Genomic DNA, 14,668 nt, shown 5'->3' with positions numbered 1-14,668 from the left:
CTGCCGCTGACCCAGACAGCAGGATGAGTGACTGGGACTTCCCCTCTCGGAGCGCGCGGCGGGGAGGCACCGCTTCACCCCTCAGCGGCGGAGCACCAGAAGTGGGCGTCTCCTGCACAGCCGATTCCCCAGTGACGGCACTCTGATCTTCTTTTCCTTTCTCCTTTTCATTTTCCTTGTCGTTTTCCTTCACTTTGTCTTTGTCTTTGTCTTTCTCGGCCCTGGCCACCTCCCTGAGAGGTCGGATGAGATCGGCGATGGAGGCCTTTTTGGGCCGGCCCTCCTGGCTCGCCTCTGATTTCAGACCTCGTCTCTTTTTGAGGGTGAAGAAATCACCAAGCTTCCTCCTGAGTGTTTTAGTCGGGGGCGGACAAGATACAGCGCTGGCAGGAGCCACTTCCTGCACTGTAATGGACGACTCCTCATCTTGCTTTTTCCTATAGGAAGGATCACAATATCTCAGAGCCACTATGTGCATTCAATTAGTTTAGTATCAACAGTAGATTAGTTCAATAAATATAAATATAAAGAGGCTTATTTGTCAGCTGGAGATACTCACAGGGTATCAGCGGGAAGTACCCTCTTGGTAAAGAACTCTTCAACTCCTTCATCCACTCGCCCCATGAGCTCAAGCACCTCATTTTCACTCTCAATTATTGGTTCCTAATTGCCACATACATACACAAAGACACAAACATGGGGACACCAAAGATCAATCAAACCGGGGATGAAGACCAACTTACGTCATATGGCACATAAAAAGCATTACATAACGCTCACCTCCAAAAAATCACACACTCTGGCACTAGCTTTTTCTACTGTGTCTGTAGGTGTTTCCTTGTTTAAATCATCCTTCATCCTGTCATACTACAAACATGCCTCCTGGGAGCCCGGTTGCTCAGTAACGTACAGCAGGGGTCACAGGATTTCACATGAAGAGAGGAAAGCCTGATAACTCATTTTGCCAATGGAGGTAATGTGAAGTGGAGAAGAAAATTGCAGCTATACAGTGATACATCATCCTGATCGTGTAACATCTGTGCCCACAAGTAGCAGTAAAAGCCAGGGGGGGTTGACTGCAAAACACAAATTTAGCAGGAGTCACTGTTACATGATATCCTGTCAAGGGAATTGCTTGAATTTTGCCTCGCTGGACATAGGCTCCCGGGAAGTGACTATGTCCACAGCCTAGTAGCTCCGTGACAACATGTTCAGCTCTATGAATAATGGAGATGATCACACACACACACACACACACACACACACACACATCCACACACACACATATGCATTGTAGATTTTCCTACAGAATCCTATGCAAAAGAAAAAAAAAAACCACTAGCTTTATTCAAAGACATTCAGACCAAACTAACACCCATGCTCATACATAGTCACGCTCTTACACACACACACACACACACACACATAAATTGCAAAGTCTGGGTGCTTCAAACAGCTGGTGGCCGGTACAATGGGACTGCCTCATTCAAGCGGGGACCAGGCATCTTCCACAGCGCTCTCCCTCCATCCCTCCCTTCCCCCTGCCTCTCCCCTCTGTACCCTATTACATCTCTGCTCTCTCCCTCCCTTCCATTTTGTCTCCACACACACACACACACGCTCACACCACCTTTCCCTCACACCCCATCTTTTTTTGATCTTTCCTCTCCTCTTTCACGGTACCTGCGGTCTGCTGGGACGGTAGTTCAGTTTTTGTCGGTGAGGTCTGGGTCTGCTCTGGGTGTAGTGCCTAAGCGCTGGTCCGCCCAATGGCAGCTCCATTGGGGAGACACGGCACGCTGTTGCCGTGGAGCTCTGTTGCCTTGGCTCTGTTGCTGAGGCACCGTTGCTAAGAGCACGAGCACCAGCAGTATGTAATGCCTCCAATGAAGTGGGAGGGGCCAGGCTGGCTAGACTGACAGATTTGACAACAGAACCTCGCCTTTTTCTCCCCCCCCCTCCCCTCAGAGAGAAAAAACATGAGGAAAAGATGGTGATAAAATAAGGAGAGGCAGAGAGAGAGAAAGAGCTAAACTGACAGTACTGATATTTGTTTCAGCCCTGCAAATGCACTGAAGAACTGTAGGCCTATGTGAAGATATTGTAATGGCAATAACTGAAATGAACAAAATGTTCTGATGATTATGTAACAAATTAATAATTTATTTTGTATGCGGAGAAGATGCTTTGAAATGCTGTAAGTAACGGGTTGTCTGTGTAGATTCCTATGTCCCTCAAAAAGTGGTTTATGTTGGAAAGGAATAATGAATTCGGAGGACAGTGCCCATTAGTAATGGTTCTTATCAAATGCAAAGGGAGCAGTCTCCCGCCCCAAACACACCAATACCAGAGGAACAGTTCCTTTGAGAATAGTTGGAGCCCTTGATTAAGAGCTGAAAGGCTTGTTCAGAAAACATAGAATCAAATTATTGTATTCATAACCTGTTCATAATATGAATTTATTTCCAGTGTATGACGTTATTGGATTCAATATTGAAAAGCTAATTAAAGTCTTCATAAGTCTGAGATAAGTTAAGATAGTATCATACTTAAAAGTGGAAAACAGCTGTTTTAAAAACCAATATCATGTAGACTTAATTGGCAATGCATTCTCAACTAATTAAATAATTATGTTTTTGAAAGAATAAATTCAACAATACAGCTGCAAGCAGCAACTCAAGAGAAATTGGCATAAGAACATGTCGGGCAATTAGAAAAAAAGAACTGAAGAACATGAAGAGATAGTAGACTCGCCCTTCAGTTAGATTGGGTTGATATTCGTTACTTTAGGTTCAGAAGAGAAGCCTCTTAATCTTCATAGTTATGTCTCACACCACCCTTCATTTATAAGCCATATTGTAAAAGCCTGCATCCACAAGCAGAAATCTCTATGAAACTTCAGTTAGACTATTAAACATACTGTATGTAGCAACATGCATGGGAAATGAGTAGCCTGATTTGAATATTTGATATAAATGTGGCATTTACACTGGGCTCATTGGTAGATTTTAAAATAACTTTATAACAATACTCAATAGATTGCATTCAACATTGATTTATTACCCTAATAGTTTGATTAATTTTTCCTTTATACAATTTCTCCATGGGGATCATGAAATGTTCACCTCACATTATGGAGGTATAAACATTTCATATCTACAGAAGCACATTAACAAAATTGGGTGATCTCCAGTTGAACTACATGTTTTGATGTATCAAAAATATTGTGAAGATGGTTTTTCTAAGAGAAGATGAGATGAGATGCTTATTATAAAGAGCTCCAGTAACCTCTATTTCCTGTGGCTCAACTGAAACCTCATAACCCAACTGGCCAGTCACAGGCGAGCAGCTCATCCAAAACCTGTTTCCTCTCTGAGTGGTTAGTTCCCTTCCCAAGGCCGCGCAGCAGCCCAGCAATAACTTGTTTTCCACTTATGAGCCCGTATTAACTTTTCCATATGGAGTATTATAACATCAGTTATTTTAGGGCTACACTGCAGACGTAATAGGCCTACATTATTACAACCTACGAGCAAAAGAAAATGTTTTTTTAGGGTGACCGAGTGTCTCGTCTTGGGTCAGATAGATCTTTCTGACTCTCTGTACGTCCTTATTTCTATTCTCTGGATCTTGTTTGACAGGCTGTGAAGCTTGGATGCATCTTCCAGGTTAGTTAGATCTCACCCGTACCTTCAGTTGTGAACGTGCTTGTGATGCCCTCTCTATTTTTGTGGATATAGCACAGACAAATAAGATGAAGTCTGTTTAATTTAATTAGGCAGAAGATGAAAGACCAGATTGAAGAGCGGATGACATTGTAATCTGAGCTCAGTTCATGAGCGGCTCCTCTGATGAAAAGGACATTTGGGCCGGCGAACAGTGAGAGGTGAACAGTATGATACACCATAAGGCTTTTAAAGAAATAGTCCTGCACAAATACCAAAAACAAATAAAGAGTTTAATTCCATATTGAGGTACCCAAAATTGAGAAATAAATAAATGGCATGTAGTCTTGACAAAGTATTGTACTTTTCAAAGAACTAACTTAACTTTGATCCTTGGTTGACTGGATCGTCTGCATTCCAGAGATATCGAATGATGCAATACAGTGATTTTCAATGCAACATGAAATACAATGTTATGGAATAGAACTCTTAAAATGTGATTTTGGGAATAGGGAGCCTCCTCTGTTAAATGAGATCCAGAGGACTCACTCTATCCAGGTATCACCAGGGGAATCGGTCCTTTGTCTGTGCAGCACTAGTCATTATCAAGGCCCGCAGCAGTAGACTATCACTTATTATCTCCACCCGAGGCTGTGGAGTGATTCTGTACAACACACAGCCTGCCTTCGACAAAACTCTGAATGGCAGAAAAGAGAATAAGTTATCATTCTTTTGAACATGAAGCCGTCCTGAGCTCCCTCTGCCATTTAGAAAGATGCCACAGTACAGTTTGGCAGCTGGGACAAAAGTGGGGGGAAGAGGATTTGTTACTGCAGTTTAGCCAGAAAGCGTTTAAAGATGAAGAGATACGACATCAGTAGATAATTAAATGAGAAACAATGGTTCGCCACAGGTTGCGCTAGCACAGCAAAGATGATGTCAGAGCTATGCACACATCAAACAGTGCCTGACCGAGAAGGCATGTGCACTTGCCCAAAGGTCAAGTATTTTCTGCAGCTGCTGCACAACACATGATGAAACTATCATTTACAGCAGAAAAGTTCATAACTTATGAAGAAAAATTACCAAAATGGATTCTGTATTTCGATTTTCAAGGTGTTCATAGCATTCTTGAGCGAGAAGCCAGATGAACCTGTTCATTTTTTGTGTCTTGGTCAAGCTGAAGACTCCTCCACAACTCTCCTATTATTCATTGCACGATTACATGGAAAATTAATGTGAGTTGTTGCAATTGTTGCAATATATTCCAGTGATGTGGCAGCTAATGTTAGCTGGTCAGACCTCTTTCCTCTTGACTTTTTGGTCTAGTGGAAGGCTGGTAATGCCTACATCTATGAAATCATCTGTAGGCCTACAGAAAATACACAATTAGAACAAAATTTAATGGGGATATTTGAACAACAGTTAGCTTAGTGATTTTCTATGCTACAGTATTAGACACATTTGTCTAGTCATATCAGGATTTTGGACAGGATCAGTTTTCAGTTTAAAAACGCTGCAGTGTCATTAGCAGCCCATCAAAATGAATACAGATTATTGTTTTGATGTAAAAATCGAGCTACAGTCTTGTTTCCTTCAATCTACACGACAATTATACAATTCAAACTCCCTATGAAGGAGACAAGCAGGCGATAGGCCCGCCCTACACCTACAACAACCACATTGCCCTCTGGTGGTTGACTTTTTACACTGCTTCATTGCACTTACAAGCTTTTCTGTAGGTTATAGTCACAGAAACTAAAAATGATAAAATTGTAAAAGTTATAGGTCCTAGTATGTACCGGTATCAAGTCAAAAACGACTGGTGGCATATTTATAGATAGTATATTTGCATTTCCCATTGGAAAAATTGTACATGATACACTAGTGTTACTTCTACTGCTGGTACTACTACTTACAACAACAACAACAACAACAACAACAGCAGCAGTATCAATAGGCCTAATCATCTTCATCATCATCATCATTGAACGTTCACTCCGACACCACGCCCACGCTTAAATTCAAAACTGGCGCGAGCTGCCTGTGAACTGCTTTGCGCTCCCCTTTTTTCCCGTCGGCCCTCTGTTTGCGCATGTCCGTTCAGCGCCACGGGCCGCCATTTTGTGTTAGGCCAACTCTTCTAAAGCGGGAGAGAATTAATAGCTCAGCGCAAGAGATAAAGACGTCCGCATCGGGAGCGAGGGGAGAAAACACAGACACCGAGCGTCCAGGAGAACATACCGTGACGAACAAGTACTCGGAAGTAAGTGAAACAGTTACTTCACCCCCGCACCGGGAAACGTTTTTGTAGGAGCTGTCGGCGGCCTCTAGGTGTCACGGTAGGGCTTACCGTCCAGGCGGCTGGCGGGGGGTGTTTGTCTCCCTCTATCGTTATCCAAAATGTTGTAAATAAGTCTGTAAAATACAGCTGAGTGTTTCAGTTGAACACAGTCGTGCTTTCTGTCTGATATATTGTGGCATTTAGGCAAATATGTCTGTAATAGCGGTGTTACGGTTTTAAGTTTGTTTAGGCCTGACGTCCATCTTCTCGTGCCCTTTGTTTCCTGTTTTCAGACTGCTCGCGCCTCCCGAGTTACCAAACTAAACCCGAGTTGATATTTAAGTACTTTGTATCATTTTCAGATTAATATATTGTTGTCTAGACTATAGGTAGTATTGTAAAATGTTTCTATAAATTACGAGTGAGTGGCTTTGAAGTACCGATCAATAAAAACCTCATCGTCGTAACATCGCAATCGTACTGCGACTTGGATTGTGTGAAGCACGTAACGTTAAATTAAAAGGGAATACCACTCAATGTAAAGAATCATGTTATGTCAATCGTCTAACTACGATGACTACTATGTTTGAACACGCACAACTGTCTCCTAAAAAGAAATCACAGAACGAAGACTTAAAACTTTGATGGTATCAAAGTAGTCACAAGATGCTCCATAGACGATGAGTTGCACAAGGATTTTGTGGAAAAAGTATAGGATTAACAAATTATTTTTTAACTCGAGTGTTTGTTCGGTTAGTACAAAGACTCTATTCAATCCATAATGCCCATTCACGTAAACATAATTAAACCCCGATCGTAATGCCTAGAATATCACTGTTACTAGTTGCCATATTGCATCATTAATATAGCCTTAGGGTGAACATTGAAATGGTGTAGTATCTGTGCAAGAGGATTTGTTTATTGTTAATGTATAGTTTGCATCTGTCCTCATGTCCCCTCAACCTCTGAATTGCATTAAAACATGCATCGTGAGTGAGAACCCCCCCCCCCCCCCCGTTTAGGTTAAAATAATATTGTTGTTTCCCCTAGGGGTCAAATGTATTAAACTTTAGCTACAAAACCTACAGAGGAAAACTATATCAGTCCCATAAGTCGTGATCTCTATTTGACTATTTTTATATGTCTTCTCTATTTGGCAGAGTGTTTGTTGGTTGGCCCGTTTCCATGGAGGGCGAGGTTGTTTCCATGGAGACAGCTCAGGCTGCTGCCTTGGTTCCAGAAGGAAAGGTTCTGCCAGAGGGCGGGGAGGCCTTGATGCAGGGGGCAGCCATAGCCACACAAGGCGAGGTAGCCGGTAACATGGAGATGATGGTGATGGACGCTCTTGATCCGACTCTGCTGCAAATGAAGACTGAAGTGTTGGAGGGGGGCGGCACAGTGACCGTTACCGGTGGAGACGAGGGTCAGATCATCACCCTGCAGGTTGGTATGGAATATAGGTTAGAATGGATAATTATGCTGGATAATTATTTATTATCCCCATTGTTGGAGGGTTGAATTTTTGCATTTGTTGATGAAGTTGAAATGACTTGTTCTTCTACGCAGGTGGTGAATATGGAGGAGCAGGCAGGTGCTGCACTAGGTCTTGGTCAGCTTCAGCTGGTGCAGGTACCAGTCACGACGGGAACTGTGGAGGGACTCCAGGCCACTTTTGTTGATGCCTCGACAGCTAACAGTGAAACAGACCCAGTTATCTGTCACACTCTTCCCTTGCCTGAGGGCTTCCAGGTGCGAAACCACATTGAACCACTCTGTGAAACCAAATTAACTCCCTTTTTAGTTATGCCCTCCTAAAACAAACTACCATACTCGGTTAACTGTTGTGCTACCTTCTTCATGGTGTTGAAGGAAAGTCTCCTCATGAAAGATGCACCCTGTTAATCTTCAGGTGGTGAAAGTGGGTGCCAATGGAGAGGTGGAGACTATAGAGCAGGAGGAGCTCCAGGCCGCCCAAGAGGAGCTTCAGGGGACTCAGGCAGAGGAGGAAGTGGCGGTGGAGGAGGACGAGGAACCTGCTGAGCCCCAGCAAGACGACCCCGACTGGTCCAAGGACCCAGACTACCAGCCCCTTGCCATTGTCCGCAGGGGAAAGAAAGTAAAGAAGAGCCGCCTGCGCTATGCAGAGGGTGATCGTGACATGGATGTCTCTGTCTACGACTTTGAGGAGGAGCAGCAGGAGGGGCTACTCTCCGAGGTGAATGCTGAGAAGGTTGTGGGCAACATGAAGCCACCAAAGCCCACCAAGATCAAGAAGAAAGGTTAGAATTCAAACCTGTTTCTTTAGTATATCCCCAAGTCACAGTGGATATTTCCATTGATTCAAAAATGCAAAAAATTGTGCAACCTGTTAAGCATTTGCCAAGGTTTTGCTATGCCATGCAACATGCAATGCCTTACCATCCTAAAAAGGCGTTGTCATCAATGGAGTAGGTCTTTGGTGCTTTCTAGGAACCCATTATCTCTGCTTTTTGTCCCCAGGTGTGAAGAAGACGTTTCAGTGTGAGCTGTGTAGCTACACGTGTCCACGGCGCTCCAACCTGGACCGGCACATGAAGAGCCACACAGATGAGAGGCCACATAAGTGTCACTTGTGTGGAAGGGCCTTTAGAACAGTCACACTGCTGAGGAACCACCTCAACACGCACACAGGTACTTCAATACACACAGCACCACAGGTATTTGAAGAAGTGTGATATTCAGGAAGCCACATAATGGTGGGGAAAAGAGTTTGGTATAGTTTGTAATGATTTGGATAATTTGGTGAGTTAAGAAATTACACTTTGCTCTTTCAACACTGTCCAGCTGGGATAGTTATTGTTATTCCTGCTGAAATGTTATTAGACCAGCAATTTCTCCATTCAAGACAAAACAGAGTAGGCATTTACCACCAGTTAATTTTCACCCCTGCTTCAGGTGTACTCTTGCTTTTCCATCTTACTCTTATAGACTGCAGGAATACAAAACATTTTCTTTCAATTTCTTAGGCACACGCCCTCATAAATGCACAGACTGCGATATGGCGTTTGTGACCAGTGGTGAGCTGGTGCGTCATCGTCGCTACAAGCACACCCACGAGAAGCCCTTCAAGTGCTCCATGTGTGACTATTGCAGCGTAGAGGCAAGTAATCGCACATTGATTTCTGTTTAGACACCTACCTAATGTGAATTTCCCTTTCCTGTCGTCTGGGATGGGCTGTTTTTTGAAGGTTTCTCTCTGTTTTATAGGTGAGTAAGTTGAAAAGGCACATCCGCTCTCATACAGGGGAGCGACCTTTCCAATGCAGTCTGTGCAGCTATGCCAGCAGAGACACCTACAAGCTGAAGAGACATATGAGGACACACTCAGGTAAGACGCTCGCAGCATTAAGCGGTCAGAAGATTATCCTGGTTCACCTCCAGTTTGAGAAAAATCCCTCACTTGGTATACTGTCTCCTCTTTGTTGCAGGTGAGAAGCCGTATGAGTGCTACATCTGCCATGCTCGCTTCACACAGAGCGGCACCATGAAGATGCACATTCTGCAGAAACACACCGAGAACGTGGCCAAGTTCCACTGCCCCCACTGTGATACGGTCATCGCCCGCAAGAGTGACCTCGGTTCGTTGTGTTTTACTATTGACGCTTTTCTGAATATTGAAGTTATCTCATTTTCTGACACCAGGGAAGTTAAATAATAGCCATATTTGATGTTGTTTGTTCTTTCTTTATTTGATTCCATTTTAAACCCCATTACCAAAGAACACCTTTGAATCACTGTTTGGATAGTTTTTCACATATATCCCCCCCCCCCCCCGTAGCTCTTCTTGTTCTCCTTCCTACAGCAGACTTCACTTGCATTTAAATCAGCCATGGAAAAAGTGAGAGCCCTGTACACCCCTCTGTTGTCACTGAGCATGTTTACATACACATTAATAGTTTGATCTTGGACAGATTAAGGCAGTACTCCAACTACTGTTGGAAACTGTCATGTAAACAACCTTTTATCTGATGATCTTGCTTGTCATCAACATCCCCAGACAGACAAAGGAGAGGAAGAGCTGGGAAACTTGTTCTTACGTTGGTTCCTTTAGACTTAATAACCGGGTTATTAGAGAAATCACATTACTTTGAACCATGTAAACCTTGTAATTGAAATATTGCCATAAGCTGATTAGTCCCAGTAACTTGGAGTATTGGTGTGTATGTAAATGTACTCACTGTAGTTCTACTCAATGGGGAATTGGATGAATCTGTATGTACTTAAGTGGAAGTCATCAGTACAATATATCTGTTTAGCCTTCATAGCATATTTCAAAGCAAAACTGCCGTGAACCTCAATTAACTGGCTCCACTTTTTTTCTGATCCCTATACAACTGGTTAAAGCAGCCCATGTAGCACCTGTTGAGCCCATGTAGCACCTGTTGGGACTTGATTCGGCTCAATTCTTATATCTATACTGACTTGACTGTTTCTGTCCCAGGTGTGCACTTGCGGAAGCAGCACTCGTTCATTGAGAAGGGCAAGAAATGTCGTTATTGTGACGCTGTGTTCCATGAGCGGTACGCTCTCATCCAACACCAGAAGACTCACAAGAATGAGAAACGTTTCAAGTGTGAACACTGTGACTACTGTTGCAGACAGGTATGTGTCATGTGGAGTATGGAGCAGTTGTTGCCGAGGTTTCCATTTCACATCTGGATCTCTCTTTTTATTAATTTCTTTTCACGCTAAATGGCTGTCCTTTCTCTGACCTCTTCCCTCGTAGGAGCGCCACATGACGATGCACAAACGCACACACACAGGGGAGAAGCCATTTGCCTGCAGCCAGTGTGAGAAAACGTTCCGGCAGAAGCAGCTGCTGGACATGCACTTCAAGCGCTACCATGATCCCAACTTCATCCCCACCGCCTTCGTCTGCAGCAAGTGCAGCAAGACGTTCACTCGCAGGGTAGAACTGAGCGCTGAGATGTCACACATATGCACAAGTACCCTTCACATAGAAAAGGATAGTTGTTTATGTCACAGGGTTGTGATGGTCGTGTTTTCTCTGCCCTTCAGAACACAATGCTTCGTCATACTGATAATTGCACAGGCGAGGATATCGGTGATGAGAATGGAACCCCGCCCAAAAGGGCCCGCCGTGGCAGGAAAAGGAAGATGCGTTCCAGGAAGGATGATGATGATGACGACTCAGGTACAAGCGCACTATCTATACTTTTCATAAATTGATCAAATCAGTGGCCACTTTATTACAGAGCTGCCAACCTATATGTGTTTGGTGTAGCAGCTCTGCATTTTGACATCAGAACTGGTGCAAGTTGTTACTCAAAAACAGTCTTGCCATTCTTCTGACCTTTCTCATCAATGAGGCATTTTTGCCCTCAGGACTGCAGCTGACAGGATTTGTTTTGTTTATTGCACCGTTCTTGGTAAACTATAGACAATGTAGCACATTAAAATCCCAGGAGGTCCTCCATTTCTTAAATACTGGAACCAGTGCGACTAGCACCAATTATACCATGTTCAGTTGCGTAAATCACAGATCTAGTCCATTTGTGATTCACTGTCTAGAGGAGTGAGCCGTTTGTGTAAACAGAGAGGTTTACCGAATAAAGTGGCCACTGAGTGTATGTTTTCGTATGGTTGTAAGTTGTGTCCTTTTGTGGTGGTAGTATCTTTTGGAAAGACTCAGTAAGTTTGTTCATTATGTTTGGATTTTAAGTCTTTGTCTTCCCAACCTAAGAATGAGTGAAGGATAATATCCCCTACCTTTCCTTCCTCTCTCTTATGTAGAGGATGAACTGGATGAAATGGAAGAGGATGAGGACCTACCTGAGATTGAGGTGGAACAGGATCCACCAGTCGTCCCGATCCCGGCCCCCGTGGAGCCGCCAGCCAAGAGGAAACGTGGACGGCCCCCTAAGAACAAACCAGACAGTAAGTGTCAGACTTCCATACACTCTGCTAACTGTATACTGAAGGTCTATCAGCGTTCGACGTTTTGAGTTTCTCCAATTTCTTTAAGCCATTGTCATTATTAATTGTATATAAGAAGTTGTGTTTGTAAATGGGGCCGGGCGATAATGGTTGAAATCAATATCGTGATAATCAGAAGGATTTTTTTTCTATATAGAGAGGTGCAAATCACGTTAAATAATGACATTGAAGCTCATCACATTGAACTGAAGTGTGATATCAAACAAAATGAAGCAGAAATTTTAAAATAATATTCCTTTAAAGTGTTTCATACCTCAGTTTTTAAATAAAATTTACTTAGCAATTTAGACAACAGAATCACAGTGTCATATAATGTGAGTCCACTGAAAGACGATAAACGATAATATTGTGAAGCCCTACACGATAAGAATGGACCATGTGTTAATTTCAAGAGTCTGTAAATGTTTGCGAATAATTGCATGACTGCATAGTTAATGCAGAGTTGGAAGGAGTGAGGCTTTTTTAAACGTATCTTAAATCCATATTTAGCCCTGGTAGTTTTATAACAGCATTCTCTAACCTGAAACTCTCTTAACAGCAGCTGCTATCATCCGTGTGGAGGACGAGGCCACCGGAGAGGTGGACGACATCATTGTGAAGAAGGAGATTGAAGCTGAGCCAGAAGAGCAGGAGGAGGAGGAGGGGGGCGATGAGGAAACCACTGAGGAGGCGGAGGCTGCCGGGGGGAAATCGGCCGCTCAGACGGAGGGGTTGGCCCAGGTAGAGGAGCCGGCACAGGAGGCCCCGCCCAACGGAGACCTGACCCCGGAGATGATCCTCAGCATGATGGACCGGTGATGGGAGGGTCGACTGTAAACACACACAGACCCTTGAACACACCTTCGTTTAATTCTTGGTATTTAGGCTCACAAAACACATGCATCCTGCACAGAAATGAACATCCCTGTTGTAATTTAAGATTTACTTTTAATCATGTTGTTGATGAAGACTTAGATAAGTCATAAAGATTTTTAATAAGGATTTACCAACCAGAAAAATACATCTCAATGCGTTTCGAAGTTTGGGGTGGCTGTGTTGGACAGTGTCATTAGCCTCCTGACTGTTACCTTTGCCCCCCCCCCCGGGTTTTCTCTCTGACATGGTAGCCAATAGCTATGCCACATTATCTGCATTAAAAATAGCGTGCTAAATGTATTCAAAGAAGGTAGAAAATGAATTTAATTGTATCTGAAAGTAATTACTGTGTGTGTGTGTGTGTGTGTGTGTGTGTAATTTGAATCTTTTATTCAGGTGCCACTGCTGCCCCCTCTACCTTTTTTTTTATTACGTTTTTAGGCAACGTTTTTTTATTTTCAACCTGGGCCATATTTTCCTAGTTTTTGCCATTATGCTGATCAATTCTGATCAAAATTTTGTTATTTTATTTTTCAGTTATTTCACTGAAGAGCTCTAGATACCTCTCAGTGAGCAGGGAGCACTGCTCTCCTATACAGTTGAGGAATGGGCATATTTTTAGGGGGGTTGACTTTTAGTTTTCCTTTTGCCCCCTTGAATTGTATTGGAGAGCTGTGCGCCTTTCACCAGAAGCAGTCTGCATGATGGCAAAAAGATGAGGCCCAGGTTGAAAATGACCAGAATTATCCTTATCAATGTCACAAAATTACTGGCCACAGCAGGAACAAGATAAAGGCAACATTCAGGAGGGTAATGATAACACCGTTCAATACAGCCACCTCAAGGTGGTTAAAAAAAAAATGAAATATGAGATTTTTATTTTTTGGTTTCTTTTTCTGTGGGTGGTGTATCATAGACATCAGCCCATTCTAGTTTTTAAGAGCTTCTGCGCTGCTTATATTATGCTCCTTTCTTGCCACTGTCACACCCTTGATTCTGCATATCATGTGCTAAACATTGTCACTGATAAGTGCGAGGAAAGAACGTTGTTTAGCTCCCTCATGTCGCCATTCCACTTGGGGTTGATGTTTTATTTTTTTGTTAGTTTTTTGTACCGCTGACAGTGAAATGCTAGCAGCTTGAATGACGACTTAATGGATGGCAGATGAGAACAGATGTATGACTGTACAACCAATAAAAAGAAAAAGTCGCATTGAAGTTTTAGGTTTCTGCAGTCGTACTTTTCTTATTAAATAATTTAACATGAAAATTGAAAATCAATGTGTGATGGGCTTGGGCCGTTGTCACATTTTTGTGGTACAGTTACAGCCAAAAATATTCTGTTAATGATCACAATTTGCTGAGAAATAAATGAGTGCTAAAAAAGTCAAATTGCATGTTTTGCATGGAAATGCATTTTATTAGATGGATGATTTTATATTAAGATGTTCACACATTTGTACATTAAGAGAATTTTACCTTAACTATGAAATATGAAACTGACACACCACTGAACTCCTACTGTGACAGATTTGAGGTCTTGTTTAGCTTTAACTGGGACTTGATTACAACTATTTTACCAGGTGTCAAAGCAGTTGATTTGAGCATAATTATTATAAAAGAAAACTCTTGTTTTTAGGCTGTTTGCATTACAAGCTGATGTTTCACTCCTATGTTTTTGAAACCATTCATAACCAATATTTAGAATTCGCAAAATAGATCATTCATCTAAGTTACTGAATAAATGTCTGATTTTGACCGTGATGCTAGAATGCATGTGCAATCACAACATGCCTTTTCTTCCACGATGAGCCATGGGCTATGATGGATCTTATACACAATCCAGTGAACCAAAATTATTGCCACT

The 14,668-nt window shown here is 42.7% G+C and overlaps 1 protein-coding gene across 1 annotated transcript; it reads left to right on the top strand.

The window, feature by feature from the left end:
* Positions 1 to 5,797: 5,797 nt before the first annotated feature.
* On the top strand, positions 5,798 to 14,019 carry LOC139920288 (transcriptional repressor CTCF-like). The gene is made up of 13 exons (XM_071910267.2): positions 5,798 to 5,931; positions 7,110 to 7,392; positions 7,516 to 7,698; positions 7,859 to 8,228; positions 8,449 to 8,619; positions 8,955 to 9,088; positions 9,196 to 9,316; positions 9,417 to 9,566; positions 10,430 to 10,590; positions 10,715 to 10,897; positions 11,008 to 11,143; positions 11,743 to 11,886; positions 12,485 to 14,019. The coding sequence occupies exons 2-13, from the start codon at positions 7,135 to 7,137 to the stop codon at positions 12,742 to 12,744; spliced, it is 2,271 nt and encodes a 756-aa protein (XP_071766368.1). The 5' UTR covers positions 5,798 to 5,931; positions 7,110 to 7,134; the 3' UTR covers positions 12,745 to 14,019.
* Positions 14,020 to 14,668: the final 649 nt, after the last annotated feature.

This window comes from Centroberyx gerrardi, chromosome 1 (genome assembly GCF_048128805.1).
Source record: "Centroberyx gerrardi isolate f3 chromosome 1, fCenGer3.hap1.cur.20231027, whole genome shotgun sequence".
NCBI lineage: Eukaryota > Metazoa > Chordata > Actinopteri > Beryciformes > Berycidae > Centroberyx > Centroberyx gerrardi.
Note: the sequence above shows the minus strand (reverse complement) of the source record. Positions and strands in the feature narration are given on the sequence as shown.